Raw genomic sequence first — 18,696 nt, forward strand, 5'->3', positions numbered from 1 at the left:
CTGCAAGAAAATCAGTGTTTTTCTGTCTAAGGGTTGTAAGAAACGCACTGCAAACTTTATTCACGTTGAATTTATCATTGTTTTGTACCTTAGTTTGGTACTTGTTGATTCTTAGAATAATAGGTTTGTTTACAGAAGGAAATGATGTTTAAATTGTATGGAGATGACTGCACTGCAAGTATAGTATAGTTAATACAGTCAATTAAATGCGTGTTCTTTGATGTATGTAGAATGTCCTTATGTTGCTTTAAAAAATGGCGTTATCGCTGGCATAGAACAGTCTCTTTCTGGGCAAGAAGCGCTGTAATTAGTGTAAAAGTAGGTCATACTTAGGAAAATGTGTTTGTAAAATACAGGTCTTGCTGGAGATAATTATAGAAAACTTGATGCTGCAATGTTAAGTTAGATGCTGCAGGTTGTATATAGCAACTTTGCTGTTCTTGGACTGCACAGCAACCGATGGGAGGTTTACTTATAATTTTGAAGTAAATGGACCAAAACTGTTGGTTAAACTCAGAAAAGGATAAATAGCTACCAGTTACAGTGCCTGCAAGAATGATTTTTCTGCTAGTTATCTGAGATTCGTGAATTGTAGAAGCATACCAAAGTTTGAGTATAGCTGGACTAAAATGTCTCCCGCAGCCTTTGTTTTTTGAATTGACCACTCCATTACAAACATGAGCAAAGTTGATAAGCTTTTGAAAAACCCTTATTTCTAGCAGTCTGTACTTGGGACTTACACTGGCATTTCTGTCTTGGGGAAAAAACTTTTGTATTATAAAACGTTCAATAGTTACTCAGAGACTGCAGAACAGAAATCTGGAGGACTCCAGCTATTAATTAAATGTTTCTGCATAGGAGACTAGAATCCCACTCTCACTCTGCCAATGTTGTGTTTTGTCCAGTGTTATGGTAACAGGAGCAAAAGGTTATAAAAGCATTATCTGCCGGGAAAGTAAGCAGATATAACTCTCAGGGCACCCAGAGAACAAATCTATTGGACAAGAAGGCGCTGGTTTTGTGTAGCACTTTCAGAGTGAACTTTTTACTAACTTCCTTTCACTTCTTTTTGTATGGTGATCTAGCCTTTTAATCTAAGCTTTTTTAAAAAATGTATTTTAATTTGTTTTAATCTGTTTAATGTAATTTTAATCTGGACTTTATCCTTGATACATCTATGGCTGTGCATCCATTCTTGGGTATTACACCACCTTCAGCAGAGTGGTAGTGTAACAGAGGGCAGCTTTCAGCATGCAGGCTGAACGTGGACATCAAGAACAAGCTGTTTGACCTGTAGTCTGTTTGCTGCTGCTGTCTTTCTCGCAAGCCTCTCCAGTGAGGGCTAGAAAAAAGTCCTGCTCTGATTTTGCAGAGTCAGATAAGAGTACATCTGTGTCCGCTCATGTAATGAGGCGCGAGTGTGTATTTTGGGTGATATGACTCTGTGGCATGTGTGACCATGAAGTACTGGAGGAGCCAAAGAATTTGGCCTTCAGATGGTTCTGTAATAGGCAATGAGGGTTGTCGTGGTAAAAAGATTGGGGAACCTTTCATGGAGAGATGTAGGGAAGCCTTTTTCTAACATCTTAATCTTCTGCTATGGATTTGAGCAACGGCCACTGCAGCATACTCAGATTCTGCTAGTTTGAGCACAATTTTCCAAGTATTAGTTCTAGAACACTGCCAACGGTTCTGCTGCCTCTTAGAGGAGTATTTGCTACTCTTGCGTGAAGGTTTTTGATTTTGATCTCTACTCTTTCTTACGAGAGAAGTCTTGGAAAATTTTTTCTTCTGTCAGATAATGGGCACGTGTCTGAAGACAGTTTGTTCCTTTGAGTATGTTCTGCTAGTTTACTGTCAGAACTGGCAGCAGATTTAGAAAGTACCAAATAAGAACTGTTGCAAATTTAGTGTTAACCAATCACTGTGGAAGGAATTGTATAATCCCGGTATGGTTATTTCCTAGAACTGGAAGAGTGATTATGCAGAATCCTGTCCCCTGGTTAGTTCAAACCCTCTGTTCTGTCTACAGTTTCTGAAACAACATACTCCTGTTACCGACAGCTAGGCCATTTTATTTCTTTCACAACTCTTTTGCCACAGTTGTTGAAGGTAACTAATTTAAAATAAACTTCTGGAATGATAAATTCGGGGGGGGGGCCCTAATGTGAGAAATAGGGACATTGGATGGCAATCCAAAGGCTTGTGTTAATTGGCTTGACAACGTGGGAAGAATTCTGAGGATAACGTGATGGTATTTGTTGTGGTCAGATACCAAAAGCTTTCAAGCTCCCTGTGTTCTTTGGGCTAACTTGCTCCCTTTTGTAGCGCCTAATGCAGTGGGACCTGCAGCAGAGCTCAATTGCAGCCTGGTGTAGCTGTGGTAGCTGACATGGATGCCATCTCCTTCTCTTTGCCTGCCTCTCTTTTGGGGGCTGTTGGCTGAATAGGGTGTATATCTTCCCCTTATATGCTGCAATTACCTGCAATTACCGCTTGCTAACCTGTCCTGCTATCTGACTAATTATATTAGTACTTTAGGCTGTAAATTTTGAAGGTTGATGACATGGCTGAGCATCCCTCTTAGCTTTTCTTGCTACGAGATTGTAATGTCTGGCAGTGGACATTTGGAAGCAGAGCCTGCTTCTACTGCCACAGCTAGCTGCCTGTGATTGTGAATTAAAGCTGTTAGATTACTTGAGAGGGATGGAAAATCTGTCCCTTTAATTTTGTTAAGGAGAAAACACTTGGCATGAATAGCAGTTTTTATATAGTAGAGTATAATTACTCCATGATTGTAGTTTGTTTTAACTTCTGAAGCCCATTTGGCTTCTCAAAAGTAACTTTTTCAGATGCTACAATGACTTGTTTTATTTTTAACAAGTAGCTGTAAAATTGATTTTGAAGGGAATTGAATGCACCAGTGATTTTCACTTGTACACTCAGTGAAAAGTCTGTTGCACACTAAAGCTTCCTTAGTGAAGCATTATAGAAGAGCAGATACCTTAAATAGTAAAGCTTAGCCTGCAGATCTGTTTCTTTCTCAAGATCTTCATTCAGCACATTTGTATTGGAGTGGTCTCTGATGGCTGTACAGACACGGTGAGAGTTTGTGCTGATATTAAAGCAGAATCTGGCCTTGTATGTGGAATTCTAATAACGATTATGTCGCTGTGTTAACTAGCGAATGATCCGGTTCTCTTAGCTGTGTTGTTGCAGAAGAGCTAATAGAGTAAGGTGAAGTTGAAAGCATCTATTGATTAACAGAATAAGCAGTGACAGCCCTAAATACACATGGGAAACGGGATTATATCATTACTCATCACTTCTCAGACAAGATCTACATTTCATACTGCAAAGCAGTGATGAAACACTATTAGTATAGCTATACATTAACTACATTCCAGATACAAATGCATCTGGATGCTAGAATGCTGTTCAGTTGTCTATGATGTATCATTATAATATATATTATTTATATGGTGAACAAACTTTATTATAACATTGTCTAATTGATTTATATGAATGCAGCGTGCCCTGCTTCTCTGCATAAACAGGGCTTTGGCCCTACTTTCAAAGCCTAGAAACTTGCCAGTTTTGTTAAGAGCAAGACATTTGCATGTGAAAGCTGGTCTTCAGCGCTTGTGAATGTAGGACAATAAATACTAAGTTTGATCCAGGTGATATTTGAGGGAAACAGATGACAGATTTATTGCAGTGGTGCCAGCAGTGTGAAAACCGTGTTGCGAGTCATTAGAGGTCAGAGAAACTGCTGGTTCACAGCTATCATTTGTTGTTTTAACTTTGGGATGCAGTAGACTGATGTTGTCATAGATTTCAAACCAATGGGTTAGCGTTTCCCTCACTGGCAACCTTTAAGTATGCAATATGTATTTTAGAAAGCTGCTTTTCCATTTCATGTACAGGAGGTTAGGCTTTGTGTATGTTTCTATGAAAGGTACCTTTCCTAGCTGTTAATCAAACCTTCATTCTGAGACTTAGCACAGAAATGAAAATATCACATGAATCAACTGCAATAAAAATAAAAGACTTCAATAAGGAGAAAAACCTGATGTTAGCTGCAGTTGCTTGTTGATACTGAGCTTCTGCTGACTTAAAAATTTAGGAAGTCACGTTTACAATCCAGAAATTCTAATGTGATCTAATTAGTTTATCATTACAGTTTGTAGTAATCTGGTTTAGAATGTGAAAAACAGAACAAAATGATGTCAAAGACTTTAAGAAAGTGCAAGTAGTAAGTATATTCCTCAGCTAGCATGGTTTTTATTAATATTCAGATAATTTAAGTTAAATTATAAAGAATATGCAATTATAAAGAACATGGAAACATCTTTATTTATATTTATATTTGCGTCAGTGGAATATGAAGAATGCAATGAACCTTGCATTTGGAAATGGCATTAAGTAATTTTTTGTTTTTTTAATATCATGTTTATGGTTTGCTCTTTGAGTGCTGTTTGAATTATAAGATCTAATGCTAGTTTTTTTGTTTTCTTAATTCTAAAACTGGTATCTTCTGTAATGATTAACTTTGGCCTGAACGCCAAAGCTCCTTATACAGCTTTGCTGATTGCTGTGCTTAGATTACCGTGCTCTCAGCTCAAAAGATGTGTTGGGTTACATTTAGAACATTCAGAATTCACAGTAGTATGAGAGTAGTCTGAGTCTCTTTTTTTTTTTTTTTTTTTTTTTTTTTTTTTTTCTGGATTGTATTCAAAAGAGTTGACTTCAGTAACTTCACATTTACAGGTGTTTAACCACTAAAAGCATTTGTGTGAAGAGCAAATTGAAGGCCTCTCTTTTAGATGTTGAGCAGAGAAAGCTTCTGATGCAATTGATTGCAAGGAAATAAATATAGTTTGCAGTTTGACTGAAGGTGTTTATCAGGTAGGATGTTTTAGATGACTCACTGTTATCTCTTGCTATACATGAATGATCTGGTACACTCACAGCTCAAGGTTATTTGTAGACCTAATTCTTGCCCTTGCCCTTGCCCTTCTTGCTGTCACTGCTGAGAGTACTTCACTAATAAAAAGGAGCCACGCCACTACTACACTTAGCATGCTCCGTTCTTTACAGATGGTACAGAGTTGTCAAGCATGTAACTTTTAAACTTAGTTATCTATCCAAATAAGGCCATGTTAAAATTAATTACAAAGTAAAAATGTTTTATCTCCAAAGTCCAGAGCTACCATTTCTACCGCGTTCCATGACAAATTACCTGTCTCATTAATCTTGCTCCTTTCTATGTTTTATGGTCTCAGTGCATTTTGCTGCTTGTGTATTTTGCTGCTTGGTATATTCTCTTGTATATAAAATAATAGAAAGTTGTCAGAGAAATTGTCCATGGATGTGTAGAAGGATACATATGAAGGAGTGTTCCCCATCCACAGCTGAAATGTTTGGCTATTTTTCTTAACATTCGATTAATTCATAATGTTTGTGGAGTAGAATACAGATGGGGAAGATGACTATCATCACCTCTCCTTATTTTTATAAAGAAATTTATATACTTTTGAGTAGGGTCATGAGGAGATCAAGCTGGCCCTCTCTCTTGCTAAAATAAAGATCAGGGCAGTAGTTACTCTTAGAGATATGCAATTGATGATGAAGAAAACCAATTTCCCCCATCTCCAAGTACTTTGGAGCTCTGGTTATACTAAAGAACAGGTGGACTGGATTTCCCCCTATATTCAGCGAACTAGCTAACAGAACACATGGATCTTCCTACATACTGGAAAAAAGATTTTTGAAGCTTTTTACTAGTTCTACAGCAATAATTTTTCCAAGAGTTGCGACAGATCTTATTTCTTTCTGTTCTAACATGTCACTGATTGCTTCTGCTTTTTCATGCTTGTTTCACCTGTTTCTTATGGAATGTGGATAAGACCAGCTACTTATGAATTGTATGTTACATATTTTTTAAACGGGGCACGAAGTAGTGTAGTAGTAGTACGGGATGTTCTTGAGCGAGTATTTAATGAGGTAGCTTGTTAAAACAGAAAGCTATTGTATTTTTCACTGACTGTTATCTAACTTTTTGGCATCCTTCTGGCATAATTATGGAACTAATGATGCTCAGTTTTCTTCTCAGTCATTTTTTCTAGCTTACCAAAGGTCCTTGGAAAGCACTTGGATGGGCTAAGCAAATACCATCTGTGCAGTTAAACAAATGTGTATAAAATATTTAATTATGTATAAGGCTTCCGGGAACTTACAAGGAATTCAGTAACAATTAATATGGAAAAGGTGATATGAAAGCTCGATTTTCTTTTTTTCACAGGAAAACTGAAGTAGCATGCTTTGTCACTATCACAGTTGGACACATTTTGTATTGAATAACGAAAGCTTGTTGAACTCGGTGACTTGCAGTTTTTGTTCCTCAGGCTTCTTGAAGCTCATGAAACCTAGACAGAAACCTGAGGGGTTTTGCTTGCTGGTCTTTAGATAAATGCCCCCTTGGGTTTCTGTAAGCGGTAATCTAAAGCAACAATTGTTGTATCGATTAAGCACAACATCATCTGGCTGATTCTTAAGATTTCACTGTTATATTTTTGTCATATATCTTATGTTAAGTATGAATTTTGTTTCACAGAACAATCCTACTTTAAAAAATATCAAGATGTATTGTGTACGTTGGAGAAGTGATTATTAGATTCTGGACACGTCTATCAGTGTAGTTAATCCCATATTACACTGTTGAACCTCAGCTTCCAATTTGACACCTAAGTGTTACTGTATAAATGCATTGAACTGTGAAGAGTTAATTTGAATTTGAATTGGGTTTTTTCATTCAGAATTCTTTGTTAAGAGATTTTTAGGCTTAGGGCAGTTGTGAGTGATAGTAGCCTTAGGAAAGAAAAGCTCCCCTTTTTTTTCCCCCCTCAATTCAACACTAAGCATTAATCTTGGAAGAGAAAGCTTTTTATCATATTGATATTAAAGGCAACAGATTGTCTTAATCTCCTGTTATCAGGATCAAACTTAGATATCACAGTTTCTTTAATCACTCAGAGGTCCAGAGTTTCTGACTTGGCTAATAGAATTTGTTGTATAAGTTCTGTTAGCCCAACTGCAAACTTTGGACTTCCAAGTTAATGACGAATGATTGAGCAATTGCAAATTTTTAGAACCAGAGCAGGAAAGATACCGAGCTACTGCATCCAGCTAAACTACCAGCAGCTTTTTAGTGCTTCCTGTGATGCACTTTCGGATATCTCTTAATTAACTTTTTCCAACTCATAAGAAGTTTTTTTTTTTTTTTTTTAATATGCTGCTGTCTGAAATGTTTTCTCTTCTAATTTGTCTCTTGGTAGCATTGCTTGTCTCATCTAGTTGGGTTGATATTCTTAATGTAGCGATAAATGTTGCTGCAGCAACAAGTTGCCTCCCTCATTTGTTTGCCTTTGGTATTTTTTTCTGCATTGCTAGCTGTCTTTTTGTAGGAAATTATTTAAGTTCTTACAGTGGCCTAACAGACTTCTTCATTATGTTCTGGCTGATACCACTTTGGAGTCTGTGGATGCATTAAATCCTCTTGGGTCTTTTCTAGCCCTATTTTTTGTGATACGTATGCACGTAAGATTTCCTTTTGTTGTTTGTATAGCCAAATTATTTTGGCATTTTGCATATCTTGCTGCATTGCTGCATGATTTCTTCTCTCATCTGCCCCATGCTTTCCGTTCAATGTCCTTTTTTCTTCTTTGTTCATTTACTTTCATATTGCTTGTATAAGAACAAAAGTTTGTGTTTCCCTAGTAGAAGAAAAAATTTGAAAGGTTTAGTTTCTAAAATAAAAGGATATCTTATATAGGTAGCAGTCTAGGCCATTTCTTATTCAAATCTGGTATTGTAGTTGAGCTGTGTATATGGAGTTTTCAGTGTGGCTAGAAAAAGTGATGTGCAGGCCCTGTATCCTGCATGAAATATACTCAACTTTGCTCTTACCGCAGGCTGAATTCCATCTCTTTTCCACTGTTAGCAATTTGGGTTTTATAATCTAATAGAAAAAGGAGAAATTTTTTCAAGTGAATATTGGCATTATCATTCGTGAGCTGTTTTAGACTCAAGTGTCCATCTTTGTTTGGACTTGCGTGTAGAAGTGGAAGCTATTAATATTCTTTCCCTGCAGTTTCTGAAAGTAAGCACATACCGTTGCAGTGTATATGTAATATATGCCTTTGCTGGCCGAATTTGAAGTCTGTGCACAGACAGCTGAATTCAATGAATACTTTGACTTTCTCCTGTTATCTAAAAGCCCTAGCTCCATATAGAGTAGTCTCTGTGATATAGTTTGTGGCTCACAGGCTGGATCCATCCGGTGGAATATTTCCATCTAGTCTACTTTTTGTTTTTCTTTTTCCTCTGGAGTAGTGAGCGCTTCCTAAAAAGCTGAGAACCTTCTCCAGGAGAGAGCTGGGCAGGGCACTGGCTGCTGCTGCATCTAACTGTGTGGGATACTGTGTCCTGCTGCAGCAGAGGTAACCTCTCCCGAAGGTAGCTGCCATCATCCTCGCCCCTATATGTGGCTGGGAGCAGCATCAGATGAGCTTTGTGGTCAATTCAAAATGGTGCTCTCACTTACTGCTGAGAGCAGGAGAGAAGGATGCTGCCTTTGTGGCTCAGCGTGGACCACCTGGTGTGTGCGTTGTGTGGAAAAAAAATGATAAACAGCATGGATGCTAAGCTGCTGCCTGTCAATTGGCTAATGTAGGCACAGGAGACATCAATGATTCAAATGTTTTTATCTCCTTAAGACCGTGAAGATGACCCAGCTGTGATGCTCAGGTATCTTCTTAACACTATTTGATGTGTGCAAGCTGGAAGCTGAAGAGAGATGGATAAGCACTGTTAACACAGTTAATGGAAAAATCTTAAGGGAAGCAAATAAGATGATGGACACAGATGTTGTGGAAAAAAAAATGAGGGGTAGTGGAGGGCTGGCAAGACTGCAGTGGTGTCTACTTTCCAGAACATATTTCTTTCCTCTAGCAAGGAGATCAGATCTGGAGGTCTAATGGAAAACTGTTCTGCATAGTGCTGGCCATCTTGACACGAAGAGGTCTGTGTTAGGATACCCCTCCAAAACATGTTTTGGAGCCTCAATAATCCAGAAGGAAATCACTGTTTTCTAGAGCTTGTAGACTGTGGCTCCTGTGTAGCTCAAATTTATATGAATAACACTAAGCAAAATATTCGTAGTACTGTTAATTGAAATCGGTGATTGAAACTTTCTCCCAGTAATGATTAGTCTGAGATGAAAGATTGACTCTAGACACTTGAACTGTGTTACAAACTAAATTAAAAGTCAAATATTTTGCATCATAAATGCACAGATTCTTGTTCAACTCAGATGCCCTTAAGCTCTGAACTTATTTGAAGTATGTCTTCAACGATGAGATAGTACGAAGTTAGTGCTAACTAGCCTTTTTAAACATGCCAGCCACTTCAGTACAAGAAGAGATAACCCCCTATGTGTAGGATGTGGGGCCATAGTCATTTCAAGTGAAAAAAGCAGATAGTTCTTCCCTCCTCATTCTTAACGATGTGCTGCCTTATGTTTCTGGGGCTATGCAGCAGGACGGATCAGGGAAAACTCATAATTTGGTTTCTGGGTAAGTTGAATTTTCATTTGGGATTGGTCTCCTGGTCTAATTCACTGCAACAGTGGGGATGCAAAGGATGTATGCAGTCTGTGTTGGAGACCTCCACTTTTCACGGGTACTGCTAAAGAAACTAGAACCTGAGTCTTTATAATATCACAATTAGTTGTTCAAACCGTAATTCAGCAAACCTGATTTGCTTTTGCTCGGTGTCACCTCGTCAGTTTTGCTAAAGCAACTGTTTGCAGGTTAGCGTGGTGGAGACCAGATCGTGGACTTGATCAGCCCTTACAATAAATATTTGTTTCTTAGGGTGTGAACTGGATTAATTACCCACTCCACCCATGTGGTCCTACGAATACAGTACTGTCACAGCTGAACGGATGGCATAGGACTAGGAATTAGAGGCTGCCTAGGTTGGCAGTGTCGCAGAAGAAATTTTTGTCAGAACACTTCTGATATCTTGAATTTCATAGCCAAGAAAAAATATAGATCAAATTTTACTTCTTGTAAATATATTCTTCTGTAAATATTGCTACTTGAAGAGTAGTGTGTATTTGTGTTATGATGTCCATTTTTTGTATTGGCATGCAGAAATTTATGTGCATGAGTGCTAAACTAAAAATATTTTAAAACTTTAGATGGTGAGATATTCAGTGGTTTGTTTCCTGGAAGGTTAATTTAGGTCAGGGCACTGAAAACGTAGTTGTGATCATGCTGACTGCAACACATCTGAGAACTGAAGGGCTTCAGGGTCTCTGGCTGATATCCTTAAGCGTTCATAGTGAGGAGTCTTTGTTTTATTGTAAAGGACTCAGCAGAATATTGTTTCTTTTGTCTTTAATACTCTATACAGAAACAGTAGTCCATAGAGCACTGAAACTGCTGTAGGGACGTTATCAGTTTGGTTGGGGCCCAGTCAGCATTTAACTAGATAGTCATCTTTTAACTAGAGAATTTTTGTAGGTGTGGATATTGAAATAATTTTTGCTTGCCTTAGGGTCAGGTATGAAGCATTTTGGTGTTCTGAAGGTTGACAGACTTTATCTAAATCCTTTATCCGTCATGAATTAAAATCACAGAGTATCAAATTACTCTGAGGAGGGTTATAGTTAAATTTGACTTTCTGAGAGCTTGAAATTATGAGTTTTTTTGCAGATACTAAAGATACTGCTTAGTTGCACAGAATACCCAGGTGTAGTAATCAATGTACCATCTAATTCTCTAAATCATTTGATCTCTTTGAGCATGGCAGCAGTTGCTAGCAATATAATTTGGCATCCTTCAGGAGGGTGAGTGGGGAACTGGTTACATAGGAGTGTATGGTAAAATACCCTCTGTGGAAATCTGCTTTTAAAAGTAAAAAGTTAGATATTTAATATTAAGCACTGCTTATCGTTCCAAGCTAAATGTGAATTGGCGTGCCTTATTATAACCCCACAGGGGAACTTCTGACATGCTGTAAGTATTCCAGACTGTTTTTCCTGTTAGTTCTGGGAGACCCAAGTTTTCGACTCTCTTGAAAATTTTTAGGGTAAACTTGATTATTTTCAAATGCTGCCATTAAATAAAAACATTTTCTTGTGAGGTGGCTTGACAATAGGTATAAATGCTGATTTTAATTTGAAAATTCAACACATTTTGCATCTTACAGTGTACAAGGAGACAACTCGAACATTCATTTTGCTGTGCTGAGCATGAGTTGAGTTTGCTTCAGAGAGTTTCAGGTTTTGTATAAAGCCATGCAGAGCAAAACGCACTTGTTCAGGTCATCAGCAAAATGCACAAACTGGAGCATTTAGTCAAAAGGGTTTTTGTGCTAATACTAGTTCCAGATGTGTTTATGGGATTGTTGTTTTGTGAAAGTTTTTTTTGTGTTTGAACACTGACAGGTTAGTTGCTTGTTAATTTGAATTGGCGTAACTGAGTGAGACTTCAATTTAGCTATTAGGTTCCATCAGCGGAAAGACTAGCTCTGAATGTAGATTCACATTTGTGCTTCTTTAGGCAGTAAGGTCGTACATAGCAGAGGCTCATAATTTCTAAAATGATAGAGTGTCTTCCTTTTGTTCTCAAACACTTTGGCTATTAATGACAAAATTGTGTTTCCTGGCTTCTATTCAGCTATTCTGGATGTACACTGTGTTAATGTAAATCAGCAGTTTCTGCTTCTATAAATAGGCTTGGTCAGCAGCTGCAGAGCAAAACTGACGCGCTTCTGGTCATTTTTATTATTGCTATTCAGAAACTGAATAGCTGTGAAAGTGTCCTTTGTGTATGCCTGCTGTAGTGATGTTTGCACACTGAGCTGAAGTTATATGAGCAGGGAGAGGGGAAGAGTTTTCACTGCATTTAGAAGCCAACAGTGCGAAAGTGGAGGCAGAGAGCTCTGTATTCCTTCATATGGGAGTCCTTATACTAAGTTTGAGCTCTTTTATATAAAACACATGCTACCCAGCTGGACAGAAGTCATGAGTTCCTAAACAGGGTCTGGGGATAGCATTATTCCTTCAGAATAGAAAGGGATACCAGTCTGGCCTGTGAGAAGAAGGGAAGCTAGCAGGTCAACCAGGAAACCATCATTGTGAGTAGACACACAGAAGGCTGCCAGGAAAGAAAAAATATTGAGTATCTTTGCTATGGGGACTTACCTCAAGCCCTCTTCTGTCTGTAGTGACATGGGTATTTTTCTTGAAAGTTACCAGTTTTGCTCTTAAAGTTCTTAGTGTGGGGCCTCAGGAAGTGTCTCGAGCTGTAAGAATGATTTTCCTGAAGTAAGGATATATTTCCTTTCAGCATTTCCCTAAAATACGTATGGCCAAATGGATCATAGACTCAACTGAAAGATGTAGAGTTACTTAATTTTCCCTCTCTAATAAAAGAGCATATTTCTTGTGTCTTGACATCCAGCCTGCCTGAATCACGTATAGAGAAAAGGAAATTACGAACTGTAGTATGATAACGGCAGGTGGGAGTAGAGACCACTTGTCAGCTGTTGCTTGAGAAACAGTGCAGTCAGACTGTGAGGAGGCTAAACATCACCTAAGCGAAATTCAGTGTGTTCCAGAGCCTAAAAAACTGGAAACCAAGTATCATCTCAGTCGTATGTTTTACTAGTGCTTTAAGCTGTGTTCTTTCTACTAAATTAGGTTTTACTGATGTTAACTATTACCCTGTGAGAAACAACCCTGAAGTCTAAACTCTTAGCTTATTAATTCTAATGTTGCTTAAAATGTACGTTAACTGCTACTAGCCTTGATAGCCTGAATATTTTTAAGTCCCCTGCTACTAGAAAATTGAATCATAGTAATTCTTCATAGAAGACAATATTGACAAGGTAGGAAAGCACAAAGCATGTTTGAAAATGGAGTGTGTACTTGTTCTTTTTAAAAATGATGCCTCTCACATTTTAATTCTTAGGGGAGTAATTGTAGTTCATTCATTATGACAAAGCACTTCCATTTTTTAATGGCCATTCGTGGCAATAATGAGGTTTAAATAATTGGGAGAGTTGAAGAATATGGTATTTGGCAGATCGTTGCAAGCACTTACGAGGTCTAATTGAAGTACAAAGTTTAGAAAGAAGCCTTAATTCTGTAACAAGAGCATTTTGTATCTCATTGGATAAACAAATCACATAAAGTGTGTTAAGTATTTCAGAGTGCTTTTGAAGTTTATGGCTAAAATGCAATATAAGATGTTGCACTTTAAGTATTTCTGGAAATGATCAGCATGTATAGTAGCTTAATTCCTTTTATAAAATGTAGAATTTGTTAATATACAAAGTTAATATCTTTCGTGTCATGAAGAACTGTAAAGGAAGAAAAATGATAATTTTAATGTAGAATTAGTTTGACATCTAGAAATGCTCATCCTTTAAGGAGAGGCAAAAGGAGTTCATTTGGAAAATTTTTGGCTGAGAGACTTTACTAAATAAACCTTTATTTCTGTTTTTAGTCAGCGGATAAGCAGCGAGCCCTAGAAGAAACCAAAGCCTACACAACCCAGTCATTAGCAAGCGTAGCCTATCTGATCAACACTTTGGCCAACAATGTTCTCCAAATGCTGGATATCCAGGCATCCCAGCTTCGACGCATGGAATCTTCAATCAACCATATTTCACAAGTGAGACTTTTTTCCTGATTTTTGGCAATTGATTCTTGAAATTGTACAGCAAGCGTAAAATTCTTCCTGGGCCAGGCTTACCTGATATTTTGGGAATGAGGAAACATAGCTGCCCTTAAAACAGAGGGAGGTGTTGCTTTTCATGTTAAATCTGGGAAGGGTCTCTTCCTGTGATTTTTATTTGGGTTAGTGCGAGCATTTTACATAGGATAAGAGATTAAATGTAGTCTTGACCTGTTTATTACTTGGGAGGGTGTTCCATTTTGCCTATGAAGTGAAAAGCACAGGAAAACCGCTAATGGGAAATTCAGAATATTACGCTGAGGGGCAGATTAACTAATCCAACTCCTGTTTGGTGGCTTCCTGTGCTTGCTATTAAATGGCTACAGGCACTTAAAATTAAAAGGAGAAGTGTGAAGTGGACAGTGGAAAATTGCACCTGTCATCTTTTTACTTTTCCTGTTGCTGTGATACTGACATCTGATGACAAAAGCATAGATGGCAAAAATACTTTGTTTCTGGCTTTTCTTAAGGTGTTCTTTGCAATGACATGAACAAAAGGTGAAATGATGCTGTCTCATGTTTGTGTATAGCTTTACAACTCCTGCCGTGGTTTGCAGTTTTTCTGAGCAGCAGTAAGTTAAACTACTGATATTGAGAACTTGTTTTCTGCCATTACGCTGATGAGAGTTCTGACTGCCAGAATGGGTTGAAGACAAAGAATAGATTTATTGGAGGCTTACGTGACAGTGATGGATTAAAAGGAGAAAGTAAGAGCAATGAAGCAGCGCATTCTGTTTTTTCATTTCCTGGAGAGTTGGTTGGCTTCATTACTGAGAGTGTCTAGAAGACAGAGATATGCAGTCCATTTTGTGTCCTATTTTGACCAATACTTTTTAGCTACTAGAAGTCTGATTAAATTTCTTGGTCTCCATATGATGATGATGCAAATTAAGAAAAGAATAATGTGCTATTTAGAAAGCCATTTGCAATTGGGAGCTGCGTAAGTTAGGAAATAAGCAGGTAGTTAAACAGTATGCAGATCTGGAAGAGGGGAAAAGGGTGAATGGATTCTGAGGATGACACAGTATTATGAAAGAGGAAGCAACACCCGAACAGGATAGAAGGTAATAAAGATCAGAATAGTATGATGTATATTTGTAAATGAGTCAAAGACAATTGGTGGATATGTTCTCTTTAGTATTCAGAGTGTTTTACTTGGCTGCCATATCCTTTACAGTTACTTGACAGATTATTATTTTTCTGTCTTGTGAATGATCACTCTTAAAATTCTCTGAAAGTTGAAGTTGTTTCTATAGAATGGGTTGAACTCATCTGTTAACTTGCTGGTGCTGAAAGGCTTGCTAAGCTGGCAGTGATTTGGCCCAGCAGAGTGAATAACTTCATTCTAGGTTAACGAGCTGAATTGGTTCACTGAGCAATTCTAGAGCAGATGCAAAGAAAGGGGGAGGGGGGTGTTAGAGTTTTCTTTCTGATGGCACTGTGCTATTAGATTGGCTCAGTTATTTCATGCAACTGATTGCTCAGAAATAAACTAAAAAGTTTTCTTCTACTACTTGCTTCTTGTTAATCTATGGGCAAATCATTTTTTTTTCCCTCCAAAGCCACAAATTTTATTTTGTTACACACATCTTATATGTATTTGTGTATGTATGTGTATACTTACGTGCTATATATATATGCTCTGTGTGTATACACACACACACATACGTGTATATAAATACATACACGCACACACATGTGTACACACACACATACACATATATACTCTTCTCGGCAGGCAGGCTAGGGCCAGTTGATAAGTATTTCAATTATTTGAGAGCCTGATGCAAAAGACAGTATATTAAGAAAAAACATTTTCATTCAGACTCACCAGTTTCTACCAGATTTTTATAGGTGCAAAAAATTTATTTTGTCATACAGTTTGTGCAAAGCAGCTTTTGGGAGAAGCGTCATGGAATTTTTAATTGTTTCCTTTTGAGAAGCTGAGTTTTATGTACATTGAGATGTGAGGTCAGATTGTCTTTGGTACATAGGTAGAATTGATACCTATGCAAAATGGGTAGTTATTTAAAATGGACCATTAAATTACCAGTGCCCAATACCCAATGGAGATATATCTGTCAGAATGCACACGCTGCACTTGTACAACAAAACAAATCTAAAAATATTTCTGACTTAAAAAAAAAAAAACCTTTTATATTGCTGTGAAAGTGTGTTGTTGTTATTCAGACTGTATCATCTGTATGTAGGATGCTCACCAAGCCTTCATGTGAGGAATAATATCAGAGGAGCAGACTATTTTTGAATTTTGGGTAGCGCGCGCACACACACACACACACACACACACACACACACACACACACACACACACACACACGTGTGCGTGTATGTGTGCGTGTGTGTTTTGGTCCAAGGAACTTTTAAAAGTTGAATGTAACATGTTTGGAAATGGGTTCATCCCGTGATGCTATTGTTTTATATGGCTATATTTTCTCTCTTAATTTCAATGGTTATTTTCCTTTAAACATTTTTTATTCCTTTTGTCATAGCTTGTATGTAATAAACCATATCTGTTCAGGAACTTTGATTATACTTCTTATCCTGAAACAAGCCTAACCTGCAGACGATTTCTCCAGTCTTTTTCACATTGGGTGCCAAGTTTAGTGTACTGTTTCTAGCACCACTTAAACAGCCTCATGGCTAAAAAGCCAAATTATCACTTCAGGCAGTCTGACTTGAAATGACGTCAGTAGTTAGAACAGATAAGACTCCTAACTACCATCCACACATATTTAATTATGCATTTTTGCGTTAATACTTTGTTCAGTTGGTATGGATGTTTAAATGTAGAAAACACTAGTGCAAGTTATGATATCTGGATGTGTAGTCCTGCTTTGAGTTTTGAATTGGAGTTCTAGTTTTCCACGTATTCCCCAAAGAAGGGAGCAAAATCGTTTGACTCTTAGTAAGAAAACTTTTTCAGCGGTGCCTTTTTTTGTTCAAATGTAGCTCTGGCTTGAAGAGAGTTGATTAACTTTAGAAGATAAAATATTCTAGTTTTCTGTTCGTTGATAGATGCCGAATTATATCACTTTCTATGTTTCTTACTATATGCCAACTTAATCAAAGTACTGAAAAGGAAGCTGATAATCATTTGTGTTTTTTCAGATTATACATAGGTCCTGAATAAGGGAATCACTACTATTGAAACTATTTTTATGCAAGTGATTAAATCCTATTGGTTTAAAAATCAAAACTACTTTGATTTGGTCTGAAAGCTGAAGAATTATTTGCCTTCTTGAACTTTGTCCAGAACTAGATGGTACGCTCTGTTTCATATTTGGCTGAAAGCTTAAAACCTAAATACAGATCATCTGTATAAATATTTATACTTGCTAAAGCATTTGCTTTATTTTTTTCAACTTGGCAAACACTGTGAAATGTTGATAATGTTGATAATATTCTTTAAATTAATCTGGCAGATTTTCAGGTTTCAGCATTTGCGTGATGAGAAATTATTTTTGTCAGGTTTAGTTATAAAATATTCTTAGGGAATGAGGTAACCTGAAAACTATCTGCTGCTAATTATATAAACAATCATCACAGAGTTCTAATATAGTAATAGCGATGAATTCTCTTTAATGTTGTTGTATGATGGAGAAATCTGCTTCGTCCAGTTCTTGCAGAAATTGTTCCCTATGACACTGTCCATCAGAGCAGTTCATAGGTACTGAGCAGCCTGCAGGTCCGAACTTTTCTGTAGTCAGCATATGATGCTTAGTTTAATTATAACAGCATATGTGAGCTGGTTGTTCTCTGCAGGGAAGTTCAGCTGGACTTTCTCTTGATGTATCAGGAAAGGCTTGGAGATATTTTCAGTTGTCTTTTTCTTACAAGCTGTAAGAATAGCCACAATCCTTCGAAAATGACAATGCAAATCTAGTTTTTCACAGTAGAATATTAGCAGTGTAGGGAGCAGATAGCTTTTCAGCATCTTAGTATCATTATAACCTCTTTCTCAGTGTATAAAATACATAAAAATTGAGTTGAAGCAACTAATATGTCACATTTCTAAGAGGTCAGATTTGGACAGTTACTTATCTTAAAGCAGTAATCCAGTTGTCAAGGTAATTTTTGTATTCGTTTTTTTTAAAATCCAGCAGATTAGATTTAAAAAAAACAACATCGAGCAACATTGTATTTAACCAGCCTTTTCTCCTAAGGTTTTTTAGACTGTATTTTAAAAGCCTTGACTAACACACTGAACAATAAATTATAAATTTAAATTAAAATGTTTTGAGAAATAGGAAACAGTCAGGACTTCCGGAGAGTTTTATTTCTGTAGTTTCACCACAGATTGGACTTTCAAAATGCTAACTTAATGCTCTGAAAAGTTTCACTTACAGCTAGAAGAGTATATTTCTCAAAACTGTGATCTCAGGGACTATTAGGTGAAGTGATGAATACTCTTAATTTGGTAATCCCAGAAATGATTTAAAGTATTCACTGTTTTTAATCTTTACAAAACTTGAGGCTATTTTTGCTGAATTCAGTATAGAAGTTTGACAGTTCAAAATGGTCCAGAAAATTCCTAACAGAAAAAAAGTGGTTTATACTTTATCCCCCCCCCCCCCCCCCCCACACACACACACAACTCCCCCTTAAGTTAGCCTTTACCTTATTGTAGGCGTTTTGGAAAACATATCAAAAGAAGGTAGTAATGAGCCTAATTTCTAACAAACTTTGTGCTGTCAACTAAAAGGTGTTGCCCATGGTTCATGGAGCTACGGGAAAAGTTACGTAACAACATTGGCAGTAATCTGAAATGTCTTATTAGGGAACAGTGATTTAAGTTATAGAAGAGCAGAATGCATCCCCTCTGCCCTCCTGTCTTGTGTAAGGTATTAATGTCAGTGCTAGAGGC

At 37.3% G+C, this 18,696-nt stretch overlaps 1 protein-coding gene across 15 annotated transcripts in view; it reads left to right on the plus strand.

Annotated features, from left to right (window-relative positions):
- ABI2 (abl interactor 2) overlaps positions 1 to 18,696 on the plus strand; it is a 77,092-nt gene that overhangs the window by 19,265 nt on the left and 39,131 nt on the right. For all 15 annotated transcript variants that reach the window (XM_068948009.1, XM_068947999.1, XM_068948002.1 and 12 more), the window contains exon 2: positions 13,581 to 13,748. In XM_068948009.1, the coding sequence (XP_068804110.1) occupies positions 13,581 to 13,748 (168 nt within the window). The remainder of the gene's footprint in view (positions 1 to 13,580; positions 13,749 to 18,696) is intronic.

Source organism: Struthio camelus, chromosome 6, assembly GCF_040807025.1.
Source record: "Struthio camelus isolate bStrCam1 chromosome 6, bStrCam1.hap1, whole genome shotgun sequence".
Lineage (NCBI taxonomy): Eukaryota > Metazoa > Chordata > Aves > Struthioniformes > Struthionidae > Struthio > Struthio camelus.